Source organism: Trachypithecus francoisi, unplaced genomic scaffold (assembly GCF_009764315.1).
Source record: "Trachypithecus francoisi isolate TF-2019V2 unplaced genomic scaffold, Tfra_2.0 Lachesis_group12, whole genome shotgun sequence".
Lineage (NCBI taxonomy): Eukaryota > Metazoa > Chordata > Mammalia > Primates > Cercopithecidae > Trachypithecus > Trachypithecus francoisi.
In genome coordinates, this window is record NW_022681457.1 from 10214951 (window position 1) to 10232353 (window position 17403).

Here is a 17403-nt window from a genome sequence, read left to right on the forward strand (position 1 = left end):
AGTAGCTGGCACTACAGGTGCCTGCCACCAGGCACGGCTAATTTTTGTATTTTTAGCAGAGACATGGTTTCACTAAGTTGGCCAGGGTGGTCTCGAACTCCTGACCTCCGTTGATCCGCCCACCTCGGCTTCCCAAAGTGCTGGGGGACACTTGATTTTCTATAGCATTATGTTACTGGATATTTCCATACAATTTAAAATGAGGGAGGCAGAGAGACAGAGAGAGAGCGAACCATGAGTTGGGGCTCTGGACTCTCGGGTCATGAGACAAATTGTAGATAAAACGACAAAAATCCAGAATTGACATGTTGTGGGTTTTGCTGATAAAGAACAGTTCTAAGATTGTAAATAATCGCATAATCCTTCCCTGGGTATTTAAATCATTTAAACTGGTTCTGCTGTCATACTAGAAATACAAGCATGAAACATGCTATTCGTTTATTCGTCACAATTACTCTGACAACATTCATAATACCTATTAGATATTTTGCATATTATACACGGAGAAGAGTTTGAAACACAGATAAAAACAACAAAAATACATGAAAAGTCTTTCACATCAGCACAGATTTTAGTCACCTCGTGTTCGGGAGGTTGGATCTGAGACGTGTTTTGAGCTGGTCATAGTGAAGGACACAAGGTGTCAGTTCTAGTGAGAACAATTTCCAGGAAGCCATTTTCCCCTCTTGAGTGAGCACCCACTGCGCCTCATGCAAGGTAGGAAGAGCCTGCGTACGTCACCCTCCCATGATGTGGTCAGCATGTCAACTGCAAGGGCAGGACGCCAGATAACATCCTGTGCGCTGCTGAGCTGAGCTGGGGCGCGGCCGCCTGTCTGCACCGGCAGCACCATGTCACTCATGGTCGTCAGCGTGGCGTGTGTTGGTGAGTCCTGGAAGGGAATTGACGGAGGAAGCGCTGGGGTGGAGATCTGGGCCTGGAGGGGAGATATGGGCCTGGAGGTTGAGTTATGGGCCTGGAGTGGAGATATGATCCTGGAGTGGAGATTTGGGCCTGGAGTGGAGATCTGGGCCTGGAGTGGAGATATGGGCCTGGCATGGAGGGATGGGCCTGGAGTGGAGATATGGGCCTGGGGTGGAGATCTGGGCCTGGAGTGGAGATATGGGCCTGGAATAGAGGTAGGATCCTGGAGTGGAGATATGGGCCTGGGGTGGAGATAGGATCCTGGAGTGGAGATATGAGCATGGAGTGGAGATATGGGCCTGGGGTGGAGATATGGGCCTGGAGTAGAGATATGAACCTGGAATAGAGATAGGATCCTGGAGTGGAGATATGGGCCTGGAGTGGAGATATGGGCCTTGGGTGGAGATATGGGCTGGGGTGGAGATAGGATCCTGGAGTGGAGATATGAGCATGGAGTGGAGATATGGGCCTGGAGTGGAGATACGGGCCTGGAGTAGAGATACGAACCTGGAATAGAGATAGGATCCTGGAGTGGAGATATGGGCCTGGAGTGGAGATACGGGTCTGGGGTGGAGATACAGGCCTGGAGTGGAGATATGGGCCTGGGGAGGAGATCCAGGCCTGGAGTGGAGATAGGAGCCTGGAGTGGAGATATGGGCTTGGATTGGAGATATGGGCCTGGGGTGGAGATAGGATCCTGGAATGGAGATATGAGCATGGAGTGGAGATATGGGCCTGGAGTGGACATACAGGCCTGCAGTGGAGATATGGGCCTGGGGAGGAGATCCGGGCCTGGAGTGGAGATAGGAGCCTGGAGTGGAGATATGGGCTTGGATTGGAGATATGGGCCTGGGGTGGAGATAGGATCCTGGAATGGAGATATGAGCATGGAGTGGAGATATGGGCCTGGAGTGGACATACAGGCCTGCAGTGGAGATATGGGCCTGGGGAGGAGATCCGGGCCTGGAGTGGAGATAGGAGCCTGGAGTGGAGATATGGTCCTGGAGTAGAGATATGAGACTGGAGTGGAGCTATGGGCCTGGATTGGAGATAGGATCCTGGAGTAGAGATATGAGCATGGAGAGGAGATACGGGCCTGGAGTGGAGATACAGGTCTGGAGTGGAGATATGGGCCTGGGGTGGAGATATGGGCCTGGGGTGGAGATCTGGGTCTGGAGTGGAGATATGGGCCTGGAGTTGAGATATGATCCTGGAGTAGAGATATGATCCTGGAGTGGAGATCTAGGCCTGGAGTGGAGATCTGGGCCTGGAGTGGAGATACGGGCCTGGAGTGGAGATACAGGCCTGGAGTGGAGATATGGGCCTGGAGTGGAGATATGGGCCTGGGGTGGAGATCTGGGTCTGGAGTGGAGATATGGGCCTGGAGTGGAGATACAGGTCTGGAGTGGAGATCTGGGCCTGGAGTGGAGATATGGGCCTGGGGTGGAGATCTGGGTCTGGAGTGGAGATTTGGGCCTGGAGTGGAGATACAGGTCTGGAGTGGAGATCTGGGCCTGGAGTGGAGATATGGGCTTAGAGTGGAGTAATGGGCCTGGGGTGGAGATCTGAGTCTGGATTGGAGATATGGGCCTGGCATGGAGATACCGGTCTGGAGTGGAGATCTGGGCCTGGAGTGGAGATATGGGCCTGGCATGGAGGGATGGGCCTGGAGTGGAGATACGGGCCTGGAGTGGAGATACAGTTCTGGAGTGGAGATATGGGCCTGGAGTGGAGATAGGAGCCTGGAGTTGAGATCTGGGCCTGGAGTGGAGATCTGGGCCTGGTGTGGAGATAGGACCTGGGTGGAGATAGGATCCTGGAGTCAAGATATGATCCTGGAGTGGAGATCTGGGCCTGGAGTCAGGTTATGGGCCTGGAGTGGAGATATAGGCCTGGGTTGGAGATATGCGCCTGGGATAGAGACATGGGCTTGGCATAGAGGGATGGGCCTGGAGTGGAGATCTGGGCCTGGAGGAGGAGATATGGGCCTGAAGTGGAGATATGGACCTGGCATGGAGATACGGGCCTGGAGTGGAGATTTGGTCCTGGAGTAGAAATATGAACCTGGAATACAGATAGGATCCTGGAGTGGAGATATGAGCGTGGAGTGGAGATACAGGCTTGGAGTGGAGCTATGGGCCTGGGTTGGAGATATGGGCCTAGAGTGGAGATATTGGCCTGGAGCAGAGATATGGGCCTGGGGTGGAGATAGGATCCTGGAGTGGAGATATGAGCATGGAGTGGAGATCTGGGCCTGGCATGGAGACATGGGCCTGGAGTGGAGATATGGGCCTGGGGAGGAGATCTGGGCCTGGAATGGAGATACAGGACTGGAGTGGAGATATGGTCCTGGAGTAGAGATATGAGACTGGAGTAGAGATATGAGACTGGAGTGGAGATATGGGCCTGGAATGGAGACATGGGCCAGGAATTGTGATATGAGCCTAGAGTGGAGATATGGGCTTGGGGTGGAGATAGGATCCTGGAGGGGAGATATGGGTTTGGAGTGGAGATATGGGCCTGGGGTGGAGATATGGGCCTGGGGTGGAGATATGGGCCTGGAGTGGAGATATGGGTCTGGAATAGAGATAGGATCCTGGAGTGGAGATAGGGGCCTGGAGTGGAGATATGAGACTGGAGTAGAGATATGAGCTGGAGTGGAGATATGGGCCTGGAATGGAGACATGGGCTGGAGTTGTGATATGAGCTAGAGTGGAGATATGGGCCTGGGGTGGAGATAGGATCCTGGAGGGGAGATATGGGTTTGGAGTGGAGATATGGGCCTGGGGTGGAGATATGGGCCTGGGGTGGAGATATGGGCCTGGAGTGGAGATATGGGTCTGGAATAGAGATAGGATCCTGGAGTGGAGATATGGGCCTGGAGTGGAGATATGAGACTGGAGTAGAGATATGAGACTGGAGTGGAGATATGGGCCTGGAATGGAGACATGGGCCGGGAATTGTGATATGAGCCTAGAGTGGAGATATGGGCCTGGGGTGGAGATAGGAGCCTGGAGGGGAGATATGGGTTTGGAGTGGAGATATGGGCCTGGGGTGGAGATATGGGCCTAGGGTGGAGATAGGCGCATGGGGTGGAGATAGGGGCCTGGGGTGGAGATAGGGGCCTGGAGTGGAGATAGGAGCCTGGAGGGGAGATATAGGTTTGGAGTGGAGATAGGGTTCTTAAGTGGAGGTATGGGCCTGGAGGGGAGATATGAGCCTGCAGGGGAGATACGAGCCTGGCGGGGAGATACGGGTTTGGAGTGGAGATATGGGCCTGGAGTAGAGATATCAGCATGGAGTGGAGATATGGGCCTGTTGTGTAGATCTACGCCTGGGGTGCAGATCTGGGTCATGAGGCTGGGTCTCTGCGCAGCTGAGATCCCTGCTGCAGGGGCAGGTAGGCAGCCAGGGTGAGTTTACCTTCAGCCCAGCAAGGGCCTGCCTACACAGACGCACAGCCCAGTGGGGGCAGCAGGGGAGGCCCAGGTTTGCCTGCAGATGGATCATCCATCATGATCTTTCTTTCCAGGGTTCTTCTTGGTCCAGAGGGCCTGTCCATACATGGGTGAGTCCTTCCCTAAACCTTAGGGTGTCATCTCCCCACCTAAGAGGATTTTCCTGAAACAAGAGGGAAGTCCTGTCAGACAGTCTCTCATAAACTAAGAAGGGGGGACCCTGGGGTGCTCGGCTCACACTTCTGACCTCGTCCTCTCTGGCCTTTCTTACCCTTGGCTGAGTCAAGCTCTGTGAAGACCGGGGTGAGCTTGGGGTGCTCCAAGCTGAGGTGTGCAGGGAGGAAGTGGTGTCAGCAGCTGAGGAAGGGAGGGAAGCAGTGCTAGGAACAGCAGGTCCTCTGAAGACAAAGGTGTAACTCACACCCTCCAGTGTTTCCATGACGGTCAGGGCTGCAGTGTGGCTGCTGTCATTCTACCAGAAGAGGTGGGGAAACCACAGCCATGACCCTGACATTCCAAATCTTCTGATGGGGGCTCAGTGCATGCACTGGCTGATATTCCATCCACAAAGGACACGCCCTCCATGCCGTCTCTACTTTGTGTTGTTTTATATGAGTCATCTTGAAGTATTAAAATCTAGTAAGAGTCCCTTATTCAGCACTTGTTCAAAGTTCTCAGCTGACACCTTTGTTGTAGGAAGACACCATGTCTATGTGGGATGGGTCCTTCCTATAGCCCTGGGCACCCAGGTGCGGTAGGAGCCTTAGACACATGGAAAGGGGAAGAATCTTCTGAGCACAGGGAGGGAGGGGCGGCTCCACATCCTCCTCTCTAAGTTGGTGCCTCCTTCTCCCCCAGGTGGTCAGGACAAGACCTTCCTGTCTGCCCGGCCCAGCGCTGTGGTGCCTCAGGGAGGACACGTGACTCTTTGGTGTCACTATCGTCGTGGGTTTAACAACTTTACCAACTTCACTCTGTACAAAGACGACAGAAGCCACGTTCCCATCTTCCACAGAAGAATATTCCAGGAGAGCTTCCTCATGGGCCCTGTGACCCCGGCACACGCAGGGACCTACAGATGTCGGGGTTCATACCCGCACTCCCCCACTGAGTGGTCGGCACTCAGTGACCCCTGGAGATCATGGTCACAGGTCAGAGGGCTCCTGTCTGGGCTTCTCCTTGTCCCACCTCCTGAATCCCAGAGCTTCTGCTGGGGGTGTCCACCAGGGTCCCATCACCCAGGATCTGACTGTCTTTGGGGTAAAGGGGGATTGAATACAGGGAAATGGGTGCTGTGATGGGAAGAATAACTGTCCACAATATGGCTGGAGCCTGTGACTCTTTATGCTATAGGGCAGGGGACTGAAGGGGAAGACGGAGCTCAGGTTGTTGTGAGTTGACCTTGAGATGGGGAGACGGCCTGGACTGTCCCACTGGGCTCAGTGTAATCACAAGGCACCAAACGAGAGGAGGAGGATGAGGAGAGTGGGGATTAGAGCAGCGTCGTGGGAGACTCCATCAGTCACTGTGGGCTTTGAAGGTGGAGGAAGGCCACGAGCCACAATGGCAGGTGGCCTCTACGGGCTGGAGAAGTCAAGAGAACTGCTCCACTGAGTCTCCAGAGGGAACGCAGCCCTGTAGACGGCTTGATTTTAGCACACAAGAACTGAATCCAATTTCTGTCTCCAGAAGTGGAAGGGGTCAGTGTGTTCTCTCCTGCTGCCATGTTTGTGATAATTTTCTGCCGCAGCAACAGGAAACCAACACAGGAACCAGGTCAAGGACAAGTTAAGAAACCAAACAACAATAGCCGGGCATGGGGGTGGGTGCAAGTAATCCAACGACTGGATTCAATCGCTTGAATCCGGAGGCAGAAGCTGCAGTGAGCCAAGACCACACCACTACACTCCAGCCTGGGTGAAAAAGTGACACTCTGTCTCAAAACTCAATTAATTAATCAATTAATTAAAGAAACCAAACAAGGAGAAGGTTGGCAACCCCGAGATCAGGAAGGGCGGGACGCTGATGCCACCACCAGGCTCCATCCACACAGGGAGGGGTCGATGCTCCTGGAACCAGCACCAGGAGCCACCCTGTGGAAGCTGAGGATATGGAGAAGGCACAGGCATGGCAGGAGAGGCTCCCAATCCCCACCAGGAACAGGGAGTGTGGACACTGGTGCCTGCCTTACTGGTCAGTTCATACCTCCTGCCAGGGACTCCAGTTTGTCCAAAAGAGATTGAACCAGGCTGCTAAGAGCCTGGACGTGCAGCCTGCCGTGGTTCCTCTTCCACCCCCACATAGACAGCAGGAAAGAGATTAGTTGGAAACAGATAAAACAGCCTAAGAGATGAGGCTGAGCCCAGTGGGAAGGGCATCCGAGGCTACTAGAGACAGACAGACAGAGAAGAGGGAGGGAGAGAAATGCAGGGACCTGCACCAGGGGATAAAAGACAGGGAGACACAGAGAGGGAGGAGAGAGACAGACGGCCGGGAGGGGAACCCTCACTCATTCCAGGTGCCATGGATATGATGACAAAGGGAGACGCCTTCTAAACTCACAACCTCTCTTTCTAGGAGTCCACAAGAAACCTTCCCTCCGGGCCCTCCCAGGTCCCCTGGTGAAATCAGGAGAGACGGTCATCCTACAATGTTCATCAGATACCGTGTTTGAGCACTTCTTTCTGCACAGTGAGGAGACCTTTGAGGAGCCCTTACACCTTGTTGGAGAGCTCCATGGTGGGGGTTCCCAGGCCAACTATTCCATCGGTCCCACGCCATCTGACCCTTCAGGGACCTACAGATGCTACGGTTCTGTCACTCACTCCCCCTATGTGCTGTCAGCTCCCAGTGACCCCCTGGACATTGTGATCACAGGTGAGAGTGTCCGGACATTCTTCTCATTGTCACTGGGACACCGAGTGAATGATCCAGGACTTGGAAGCCCCAGGTGGTCATGAGGAAGATGAGTGTGGGATTCTTATGAAGAGAGACTCACTTGGTGAGGTCTGTACCAACAGAGACAGAGAAACAGGAGACACAAGTACAGACCAGGTGTCATAACAGAGGACAGACACAGGAGCCATACAGGGAGGTAGAAAAGAGAGAAAGAGTTAAAGGGGACACCCAGACAGACAGACATGTCCCAGAGAGAGGCGTCCTTCCGTGCTGACTTTGCTCAGAGACCTGGCACAGGTTAGAAGCTTCATTTCTGTTTTACCTCCACAAAGTGTTTCTACCAGGAGAACCCAAGGACACCCATATTTCTGTCCTGAGTCAGCCCCTGTGGCCTCAGACCTTGTGGCACCTACAGATGCCGTGTTGATTTTGACACCTCTGCCTTCCGTGCAGTGGAGAGTCATCGTCCCAGGATATCATGCCCCAGAACACCAACCCCTGTAGGCTGTGTGGACTTGGGGTCCCCAGCCTGGATTCTGAGGCTCATATTCCACATAATCCCACATATGATCGATTACTGAGGGACACAGAGAGAAATCAGGAACACCAGAAAGCAAAGACAAAAACACACAGAGAATGAGCCAGAGGAAGGGGACTGAGACACTCGCAGACAAATAAAGAGACAGAAAAGAGGGCAGAGGAGTGGAGAGAATGATGGAAGGGAGCAGAGAAAAGCTCCAAAATCAGAACCCTGAGGGTGGGGCACAAAGACAGAGATAGATAAAGATGTGGGGATGGATTGCAGAGATTCCAAATAGAACTAGAGAGACTGAGAGACAGAGAAAGACAAGGAGATGGAGAGACAGATGGTAGATGGATAGATAGATACAGATCGATGATAGATAGGTAGATGATAGATAATGGATGCGTTATAGATACATAGATGGTGATTGATAGAGAGATGATACATGGAGATGATGATGATAGATAGATAGACACATAGATACGTAGATATGTAGATGATACATAGAGACAGAGAGGCAGACAGAGAGAGAAGGAATAGACAGATGATACGTAGATACAGATAATAGATAGATGGTGGATAGATAGAGAGACAGACAATTGCTAGAGAGATAGATAAATGATACATAGGTATAGATTACAGATAGATAATTGACAGATTGACAGGCAGTAGATAGATCGATTGATAGATAACAGATAGAAATGTGCAGAAGGTTATGAACAAGACAGAATGTGAGAAATTCAGAATTGAAGAAAAAGGAAGATCAAGTCAACAATCCAAGGAGGGTCAGAGAGAAGAAAACAATACAAAAAGCGAAAACACACCACGGGGTGGGGAAGTGAGATCAGAGACCTAGAGAGACAGAGAAAGTGGAAAGAGGAAACAGAGATGAAGAGAGACGGGGTGGAGGGTGAGAGAGAGCATTAGGTCATAGAGCAGGGGAGTGAGTTCTCAGCTCAGGTGTGAGGGGAGCTGTGACAAGGAAGAACCTCCCTGAAGAAACTGCCTCTTCTCCTTCCAGGTAAATATGAGAAACCTTCTCTCTCAGCCCAACCGGGCCCCACGGTTCAGGCAGGAGAGAACGTGACCTTGTCCTGCAGCTCCCAATGCTCATTTGACATGTACCATCTATCCAGGGAGGGGGAGGCCCATGAACTTAGTCTCTCTGCAGTGCCAAGTGTCAATGGAACATTCCAGGCTGACTTCCCTCTGGGCCCTGCCACTCACGGAGGAACCTACAGATGCTTCGGTTCTTTCCATATCGCACCCTACAAGTGGTCAGACCCAAGTGACCCACTGCCTGTTTCTGTCACAGGTGAGGAAACCCCATGCCTGTCCCATGTCTTATGATCCCAGAGCCATAGCTGGGGAGCTTCCTGCTGATGATGGAGAGAAGCATGGACAGGTTCAGAGAGAAGACCAAGCCTCGGTGTGAGGGAGGGATCAGGATGCAGGATGGCAGAGAGGGCACCTCCAAACCCTCCTGCATGGCCTGCGTGGTGGACCACGGTCAGCGCTCCAGGCACCCAGGCAGATGGAGAAACTGGTCAGGACAGACCCAGAGGAGGGAGACTGGGCTTAGTTTAGGGAGATCAGAGGTTCCCTCAGCCCCTCAACCTTACCCATTTCCCAGAAGCCCATCCTGGCCTCTCACCCACACAGACATATCATCACCAGCAACCCTTACACCCTTTTCTTTTCATTTGAAAAAATAATTGTTGAGGTTAAATATACCTATAAAATTGAACACCTTTACTGTTTTTAAGTGTAAAATCTAGTGGTCATAAATATCTTTATATTCTGTTTTGTTTTGTTTTTTGTTTTGTTTTTACTCTCCACCGTTCCCTTCCTGGCCTCTGGTAGCCACCATTCTACTCTCCACTTTCTTGAGATCCACTTTAGAGCTCCTGCATAAGGGTGAGAAATGGGAATCTTTGTAATGAGCTCCAGTTCCATCCATGTGGCTGCAAATGTCAGGATGTTATTGTCTCTATGGATGAGTAGTCTCCACTGTGTGGATGTACCACATTCTCTCTATCCATTCATCCACTGATGGGCAGGTAGGTTGACTCCACATCTTGGCTACTGTGAACTCTGCTGGAACAGTCATGGGAGTGCAAATAGAACTTCCATACACTGAAGTCCTTTCCTTTGGATGTAAACCCAATAGTGAATTTTTGAATACTATGAAAATTCTTTTTAGTCTTTTGTTTGGCTTTTGTTTCGTTTTTGTTTTTGAGGCAGAGCTTCCCTCTGTAGCCCAGGCTGGAGTGCAACTGACACAATCTAGGCTCATTGCAACCTCCTGGGAGGCAGAGGCCTCCTGAATTCAAATGATTCTTCTGCCTCAGCCTCCCTGGGAGCTGGGATTACAGGTGTACGCCACAATGCTTGGCTACATTTCGTATTTTTTAGTACAGACAGGGTTTCCCCATGTTGGCCAGGCTGCTCTCAAACTCCTGACCTCAAGTGACGTGCCCACCTCACTCTCCCAAAGTGTTGGGATTACAGGCATGAGCCACCATGCCCAGCCTCTTTTTAGTTTCTTAAAGAACTTCCATATTTTTCTCTATAATGGCTGTACTAATTTACCTTCCTACCAACGGGGTACCAGGATTCTCCTTTCTCTACCATCTTGCCAGCATTTGTTTCCCTGTCTTGCAGATAAAAGCCATTTTAATGGGGTGAGATGAAAATTCATTGTGATTTTAATTTGTATTTCTCTAATGATGAGTGATACTGAACAGTGTTTCATACACACCATGGCCATTTATATGTTTTGTTTGTGGAGAAATGTCTATTCATGTCTTTTGCTCATTTTTTAGTTACATTATTTGTTTTATTGAGTTATGTGAGCTTCTTATATTTCTAGTTATAAATCCCATCTCAGATGCATAGTTTGCAAATATTTGCTCCCATTCTGTGGGTTGTCTCTTCACTTTGTTGGTTGCTTGTTTTGCAGTGCAGAAGCTGCTTAGTTTGATGTAATCCCTGTGGTCTGTTTTTTGCTTTGATTACTTGTGTTTTTGAGGTTTTAAACAAAATGTCTTTTCTCAGACAAATGTCCTGAAGCATTTCCCCAATATTTTCTTCTACGTGTTTCATAGGTTCAGGACTTAGACTCATGCATTTATTCATTTTGATTTGACTTTTGTGAATAGTGAGAGGTAGAGGTGCAATTTCAACCCCTGCATGCAGATAACACGTTTTCCCCGCATCGTTTATTGAAAAGACTGTCCTTTCCTGATTGTAGGTTCTTGACACCTTTGTCAAAATGCGTTGGATTGGCTGGGCATAGTGGCTCACACCTGCAATCCAGCACTTTCAGAGGCCAAGGTGGGTGGATCACCTGAGACCAGGAGTTTTAGGCCCGCCTGGCCGATATAGTAAAACCCTGTCTCCACTAAAAGTACAAAAATTAGCTGAGCATGGTGGTCAGCCCCTGTAATACCACTACTCGAGGGTCTGAGGCAAGAGAATTGCTTGAATTCAGGAGACAGAGGTTGCTGTGAGCCGAGATTGCACCTCTACACTCCAGCCTGGGTAACAGAGCAAGATTCCATCTCAAAAAAAAAAAAAAAAGGCTGTTGAATGTAGATGCATAGATTATATCTGTGTTCTTCATTTTACTCCATTGTTCTATGCACTTTTCTTTATGCCAGCATCATGCTGTTTTGTTTACTACAGCTCTGTAACATATTTTTAAGTCAGGTAATGTGATGTTCCTGTTTTCTCTCTATATCTTAAAGTCTCAAGACAATGGGCAACACATACAAAAATTATGGAGAAGAGGATCCCAGGACTCCCAGAGCCCAGTGTTGGATAACAGAGTGTTGGCCATAAACCCACCTCAAAGATTTCCCTTGAGTAGAGGACAGGCACCCTCATTTCCTCACCTCTCTCCTGTCTCTATTCTAGGAAACCCTTCACGTAGTTGGCCTTCACCCACTGAACCAAGCTCCAAAACCAGTGAGTAAAGAATCCCTCTTATCTCTGCTTTTGGAAACCTGGGGAGGTGGAAGCCTTGGATTCAAGCCTTGGCTCAGCACCTCCCAGCTCTGATTGTGGGCCTGTCTTCCACCATCTCTCTGAACTCCAGACACTCCAACAGCAAAAGTGATCTGGGCCCAGCACAGGGCTCCGTGAAGTCTCTTAATCTCTAATCTTCTGCAGCTGAGACCTCCTACAAGCTGGAAGAATGATTGCAAATCTGACATCCTTCTTAGGAAAAATGCAGTGTTTGTTCTCCCTACATTCCTAACTGGAGGATAAATTCCTGGGAGCTTGAAAGAGGGAAGGGAAGGGAACATCTAATGAGGCCAAGATCCACTTGCCAAGGAATGACCTCCTATTGGTCATGAGGCAACCCTGGCTGACTCAGCAGAGCAAGAGCCTTGCAGTAACAGAGAACAGAGCTCATGCACGCACACTTCGACTCACTGACTCATTCAGCCATGGCCCCATGCTCAGGCTGTGCAGTTGGAATCCTTTCCTACTGTTGCCATAACAAATTTCCACAAAATTGGTCAATGAAAAAAAACGGCTTTTTAATTATCTTACAGTGCTGGAGCTCAAAGGATGAAATGCATCTCACAGGGCTAAAATCAAGGTGACAGCAAGGCTGCCTTCCCTCTGAAGGTTCCGGGCGAGAATCTACTTTCCACATGTCCCAGTTTCTAGAGGCTCCCACGGTCCTTGGCTCCTGGTCCCCTTCCTCCTTCCTCAAAACCCACAAAGACTGGTCACGTCTCACGTCGCATCACTCAGACCCTTCTTCCTTGTCCACACCTCTTTCTCTGAATGTTCCTCTGCCTTCTTCCTCATCTTTTAATGACTTTGGGATTATATTGTGTTCACCAAAATAATCCATCATCATCTCCCTAATATCATCCAGGATACCCTCCTTTTCAGTTCAGCTGATTAGCAACCGTAATTCCATCTGAAATCTTCATTCCTCTTTTCCACGTAAAATCACATGTTCACAAGGTATGAAGGCTAGGACAGGGACATTTTTGGGGTGGGGTGGATTCTCCTGCCTTCCACAAATAGTAAACAGGTTGCATTTGGCCTGTGCTCTTGGGACACTGACATTGCAGATGGGTAAACGAGAGGAAAGAAAATGAATGCACAAGTGGACCTATAAATGGCTGATCTATTGGGAAATATCTGCCCATAAAATCTATTTATTTATTTATTTATTTATTTATTTTTAAGACAGAGTCTTGCTCTATCCCCAAGGCTGGAGTGCAGTGTCACGATCTTGGCTCACTGTAACCTCCGCCTCCTGGGTTCAAGTGATTCTCCTGCCTCAGCCTCTCAAGTAGCTTGCATTACAGGCACCCGCCACCACACCTGGCTAATTCTTTTTGTAGATTTTTGGTAGAGACGATGTTTCACCCTGTTGCCCAGTCTATCTCCAACTCCCAATCTCAAGTAATCCGACCGCCTCAGCCTCCCAAAGTGCTGGGATTATAGGCGTGAACCACGGCACCCAGCCAGAATTTAAAATAAATAATAGATAATGCTGAGTGTATGATTTCAGGCGACAGAGAAGGTCTCACTAATCACATATTTGTGATGTTAATGAAAAAAAATGGAAGACTGGCGGAAGGATTTTCCACACACAATTGTCAGCCGTGAAGGCACGAAGGTGAAAACAATCTTATGTGGAAGGAAGAGGCTCTGTCTCAAACAATGTGAATGAGATGGGGAGAATTACAAGAGCACTGGAGAGAGAGGAGAGCACACTGGACACATAGGAAACTAAGGAGGAACAAAGAGTGTGTGTTTTATACTCACAGCCCTTGGATTCACCTCGGGCTAACTAGGAGTCCCTACATGATTAATAGTGACTGACATGAACATAAGGGAGGCCCGGGTGCGTACCTGGAGTCTAGGAGACCGTGGAAAAGGCGATTCTCGCCCCACTGGTGAAACGTGGTGCTGATTTAGACACTAAGTGGATGAAGTGGATGGATACAGGATATGTTTGTGAGGTAGAATCATTTGCAGGGAGGGCTGGCTGGGTTTGATTTTTCCTAGTTGTTTATTCCTTGCTTCATGAATGTCTTTCTGAGATTTATTTCTCCTACATGTCAATCAATACCTGGCAGAGGAGTGATAGATAGATGAGGCATGGTGCAAACGAAGGAACCGATTACAGCGTAATATACAAGGCTGTGAATGGTGGTTCATGCCTCTAACCCAGCTACTTAGCCGCCCACCACGACGCCCGGCTAATTTTTTGTATTTTTAGTAAAAACGGATTTCACCATGTTAGCCAGGATGGTCTCAATCTCCTGACCTCGTGATCCACCCATCTTGGCCTCCCAAAGTGCTGGGATGACAGGCGTGAGCCACTGCGCCCGGCCCCAAGCTCTTTTTAACAACCAGCTGTCCAGAGTACTAATAGAGGGAGAACTTGCTAACCCCGTCCTGTGGGAAAGCACTGATCTATTCATGGTGGTTCCACTTCCATGACCCAAACACCTCCCAAGAGGCCCAACCTCCCACACTGGGGGTTAAATTTCAATGTGAGGTTTCAAGGGGTCAAACATCTAAACTAAAGCAGTTGTATATTCAGCACGTTCCATGGTTCCTGTGAGAGCTATAACTGAGAGCAGGAGAAAGCTGGGTCTCCCGCCATCAGGCCGCTTGTCCTAAGGAGACACTCCACAAGGTTACCTGTCAATCAAGAAATGAGAGACAATCCATAAAAAGGAACTGCTATGATTAGCTTCTTATTGGAGTCTCGTCTTCCTCCAGGTAACCCCAGACACCTGCATGTTCTGATTGGGACCTCCGTGGTCATGATCCTCTTCACCATCTTCTTCTTTCTCCTGCATCGCTGGTGCTCCAACAAAAAGAGTAAGTCTCACGAAGCAGAGGCCAGAGACCTCAGGGCCGTGTGGGTAAGCGGGATGGGAGCACGCAGGTGTGTATTCCTCACCGGCAGGATGGTCTCCAGCCTAAGGCAGGAGCCATAGAGGCAGGGCTTTCTAGAGAGAGCACCAGACACCCTGTCCCTGCCTTCAGCTCACAGACCATTGCCTGATTCTGAACTGTATCCTCACATCGCCTGCAGCCACTGACATCCAGGAGAAGGTTCCATGACAGGCAGAAAGTGGGAGACAGAATCAATGGGATGCCAATGGAGAGCCATTCATGGGAAGGGGTCTTGAACTCAGAGAGACAGAATGTCTGAGTCTGGCTGTTGACAGCTGAGGGACCTCAGGCACCTACGGCCTCCCCCTGTGTGTTGGGCTCTGCACATGAAATGAGGACCCAGACGTGCTCTCCCAGCTGTTCTGATGACTTTTGTCTCCTACAGATGCTGCTGTAATGGACCAAGAGCCTGCGGGAGACAGAACAGTGAACAGGGAGGTAGGTCCTCCTCGGCCCAGCCTGGTGGATCCAATCTTATTCCCTACTAGTCCTGAAGAATGTGAGCCCCTCCCTCACTCAACATTTCCTCTCTCCAGGACTCTGATGAACCAGACCCTCAGGAGGTGACGTACGCACAGTTGGATCACTGCGTTTTCACACGGGGAAAAATCACTCGCCCTTCTCAGAGGCCCAAGACACCCCCAACAGACACCAGCATGTACATGGAACTTCCAAATGCTGAGCCCAGATCGAAAGTTGTCTTCTATCCATGAGCACCACCGTCAGGCCTTGAAGGGGTCTTCTAGGGAGACAACAGCCCTGTCTCAAAACCGGCTTGACAGCTCCAATGTACCAGCAGCAGGAATCTGAAGGTGTGAGTCTGCGTCTTAGGGCATCGCTCTTCCTCACACCACGAATCTGAACATGCCTCTCTCTTGCTTACCAGTGTCTAAGGTCCCCACTGCCTGCTGCAGAGAAAACACACTCCTTTGCTTAGCCCACAATTCTCCATTTCACTTGACCCCTGCCCACCTCTCCAACCTACTGTCTTACTTCCTAGTCCTACTGGAGGCTGCAGTCACAGAGGAACTCACAAGTCCAAACATATAAGAGGCTCCCTCTTAACACGACACTTAGACACGTGCTGTTCCACCTTCCCTCATGCTGTTCCACCTCCACTCAGACTATCTTTCAGCCTTGTGTCAGCAGTGAAACTTATAAATTTTGTTATCATTTCAATGTAGCTCTCTCCTCTTCAAATAAACACATCTGCCCTCATCCTTTAGGTAATGTGACTTTATTCGCCAAACATTTCCGGTGTTATCGTTACTATGTCCATATAGCCCCATATGTTCTCCACTGGGTTCTCACCCCTGGACTCTGAGCTTCTGGAAGCAGGTGGAGCCTGGTTTCTGTCTGGAACTCCAATTTCCATCCAACGATGCAGCACATAGGAGGTTGCAAGGATCGTGAATCAGATGAACAAGTGATATTCTTACTCTCTGCACACCTGGAAAGCTGGCAGAGCCATTCCAAGATGAAACATCTGTAGAGTCATAGGCCTTGTTAGTCTCCTCTCCACGGGACACATGTCCACACATCATCTCTCATACCATAAATACACAGTCGCTCCTCCAGATCTGTGGGGTTTACAGGTGTTTATTGAGCCAACTATAAATCAAAAATATTCAGAGAAAAAATCCACAAAGTTCCAAAAAGCAAAATTATGTTGAATGAATACAAATGAAGCAGTGTGTAGCCTGTATCCGGAATTATAAGTAATCTAAAGATGATTTCATGTACACAGGAGGATGAGCATGGGTTATATGCAAACGCTGCAGCATTTCATGTAAGAGGCTTGAGCACCTGCAGATTTTGGTGTCTGAGCAGAGATCCTGAAACCAATCACCCATGAATAGTGAAGGATGACTGCATATAATTTTTATTCATCAATTTTTAAAATAAATTCTTAAAATGTACAACAATAAGATAAAACAATAAGCAGTGTTTTTACAGTGTGAAAATAAGCTTAGATTTATGTTTTCCTACGTGTAACCCTCTGGTCCAATGTTATTTACGGAGAAGACATTCTATTCCACCTTAACCTACATGGCAGCCTCTGTCAACTATAAAGGGACTGTGTGTACACGGATGTGTTTTACACACTCTTTCCTGCTCAGTGGCTCTCTGTGTCCACTCTCACGAGGATGCTGCACCTTATATAGCCTTAGAGAACTCCTTAAAATTTGGTAGCCTGAATCCTCTAATTTCTCCTTCCTCTTTAAGAGTGCCATTATTATTATTATTATAGGCTATTTGCTTTTCCATGTGAATTTGTAATAATTTTTCTCATTTTCACCAAAAATAATGCTTGTAATTTTGTTGTGACTCCCTTAAATCTACAGATAAAGTTCTGTCCTGTATAAACATCATGCAAACCACATACATTCTTTTAAATTCACTAGTATCCAAAATAAAAAGCTAACAAGAAACAGATAAAATTAATTTAAGTTTACCCCATAGACCCATAATATCATTAACCCAATAGACCCAAGATATTAACCTAGTAGATCCAAAATATTATTTTATAATCCAAATAGACTCAAAATATTATCATTTCAACATGTAATCATGAGTCCTCTTGGAAAATATCAGATCCCTGTCTAGGTGCGCAAAGGTTTTTCTTTGTAATATCTCATTTCCACATTTCCACTT

At 48.9% G+C, this 17403-nt stretch overlaps 1 protein-coding gene and 1 long non-coding RNA gene across 2 annotated transcripts; one reads left to right on the forward strand and one right to left on the reverse strand.

The window, feature by feature from the left end:
- Nucleotides 1-773: 773 nt before the first annotated feature.
- Nucleotides 774-15744, forward strand: LOC117093671 (killer cell immunoglobulin-like receptor 3DL1). The gene is given in 12 exon segments (XM_033229120.1): nucleotides 774-885; nucleotides 4457-4492; nucleotides 5241-5507; nucleotides 5510-5533; nucleotides 6960-7259; nucleotides 8825-9118; nucleotides 9667-9720; nucleotides 11722-11772; nucleotides 14569-14670; nucleotides 15134-15186; nucleotides 15285-15440; nucleotides 15442-15744. Coding segments are annotated over 12 exon segments (1488 nt in total). The 5' UTR covers nucleotides 774-851; the 3' UTR covers nucleotides 15559-15744.
- LOC117093708 lies at nucleotides 806-4811 on the reverse strand. Its single transcript, XR_004441211.1, has 3 exons — nucleotides 4654-4811; nucleotides 4348-4545; nucleotides 806-956 (listed from the first exon to the last, which is right to left on the reverse strand). It is a non-coding gene; the product is annotated as an uncharacterized LOC117093708 (long non-coding RNA).
- Nucleotides 15745-17403: the final 1659 nt, after the last annotated feature.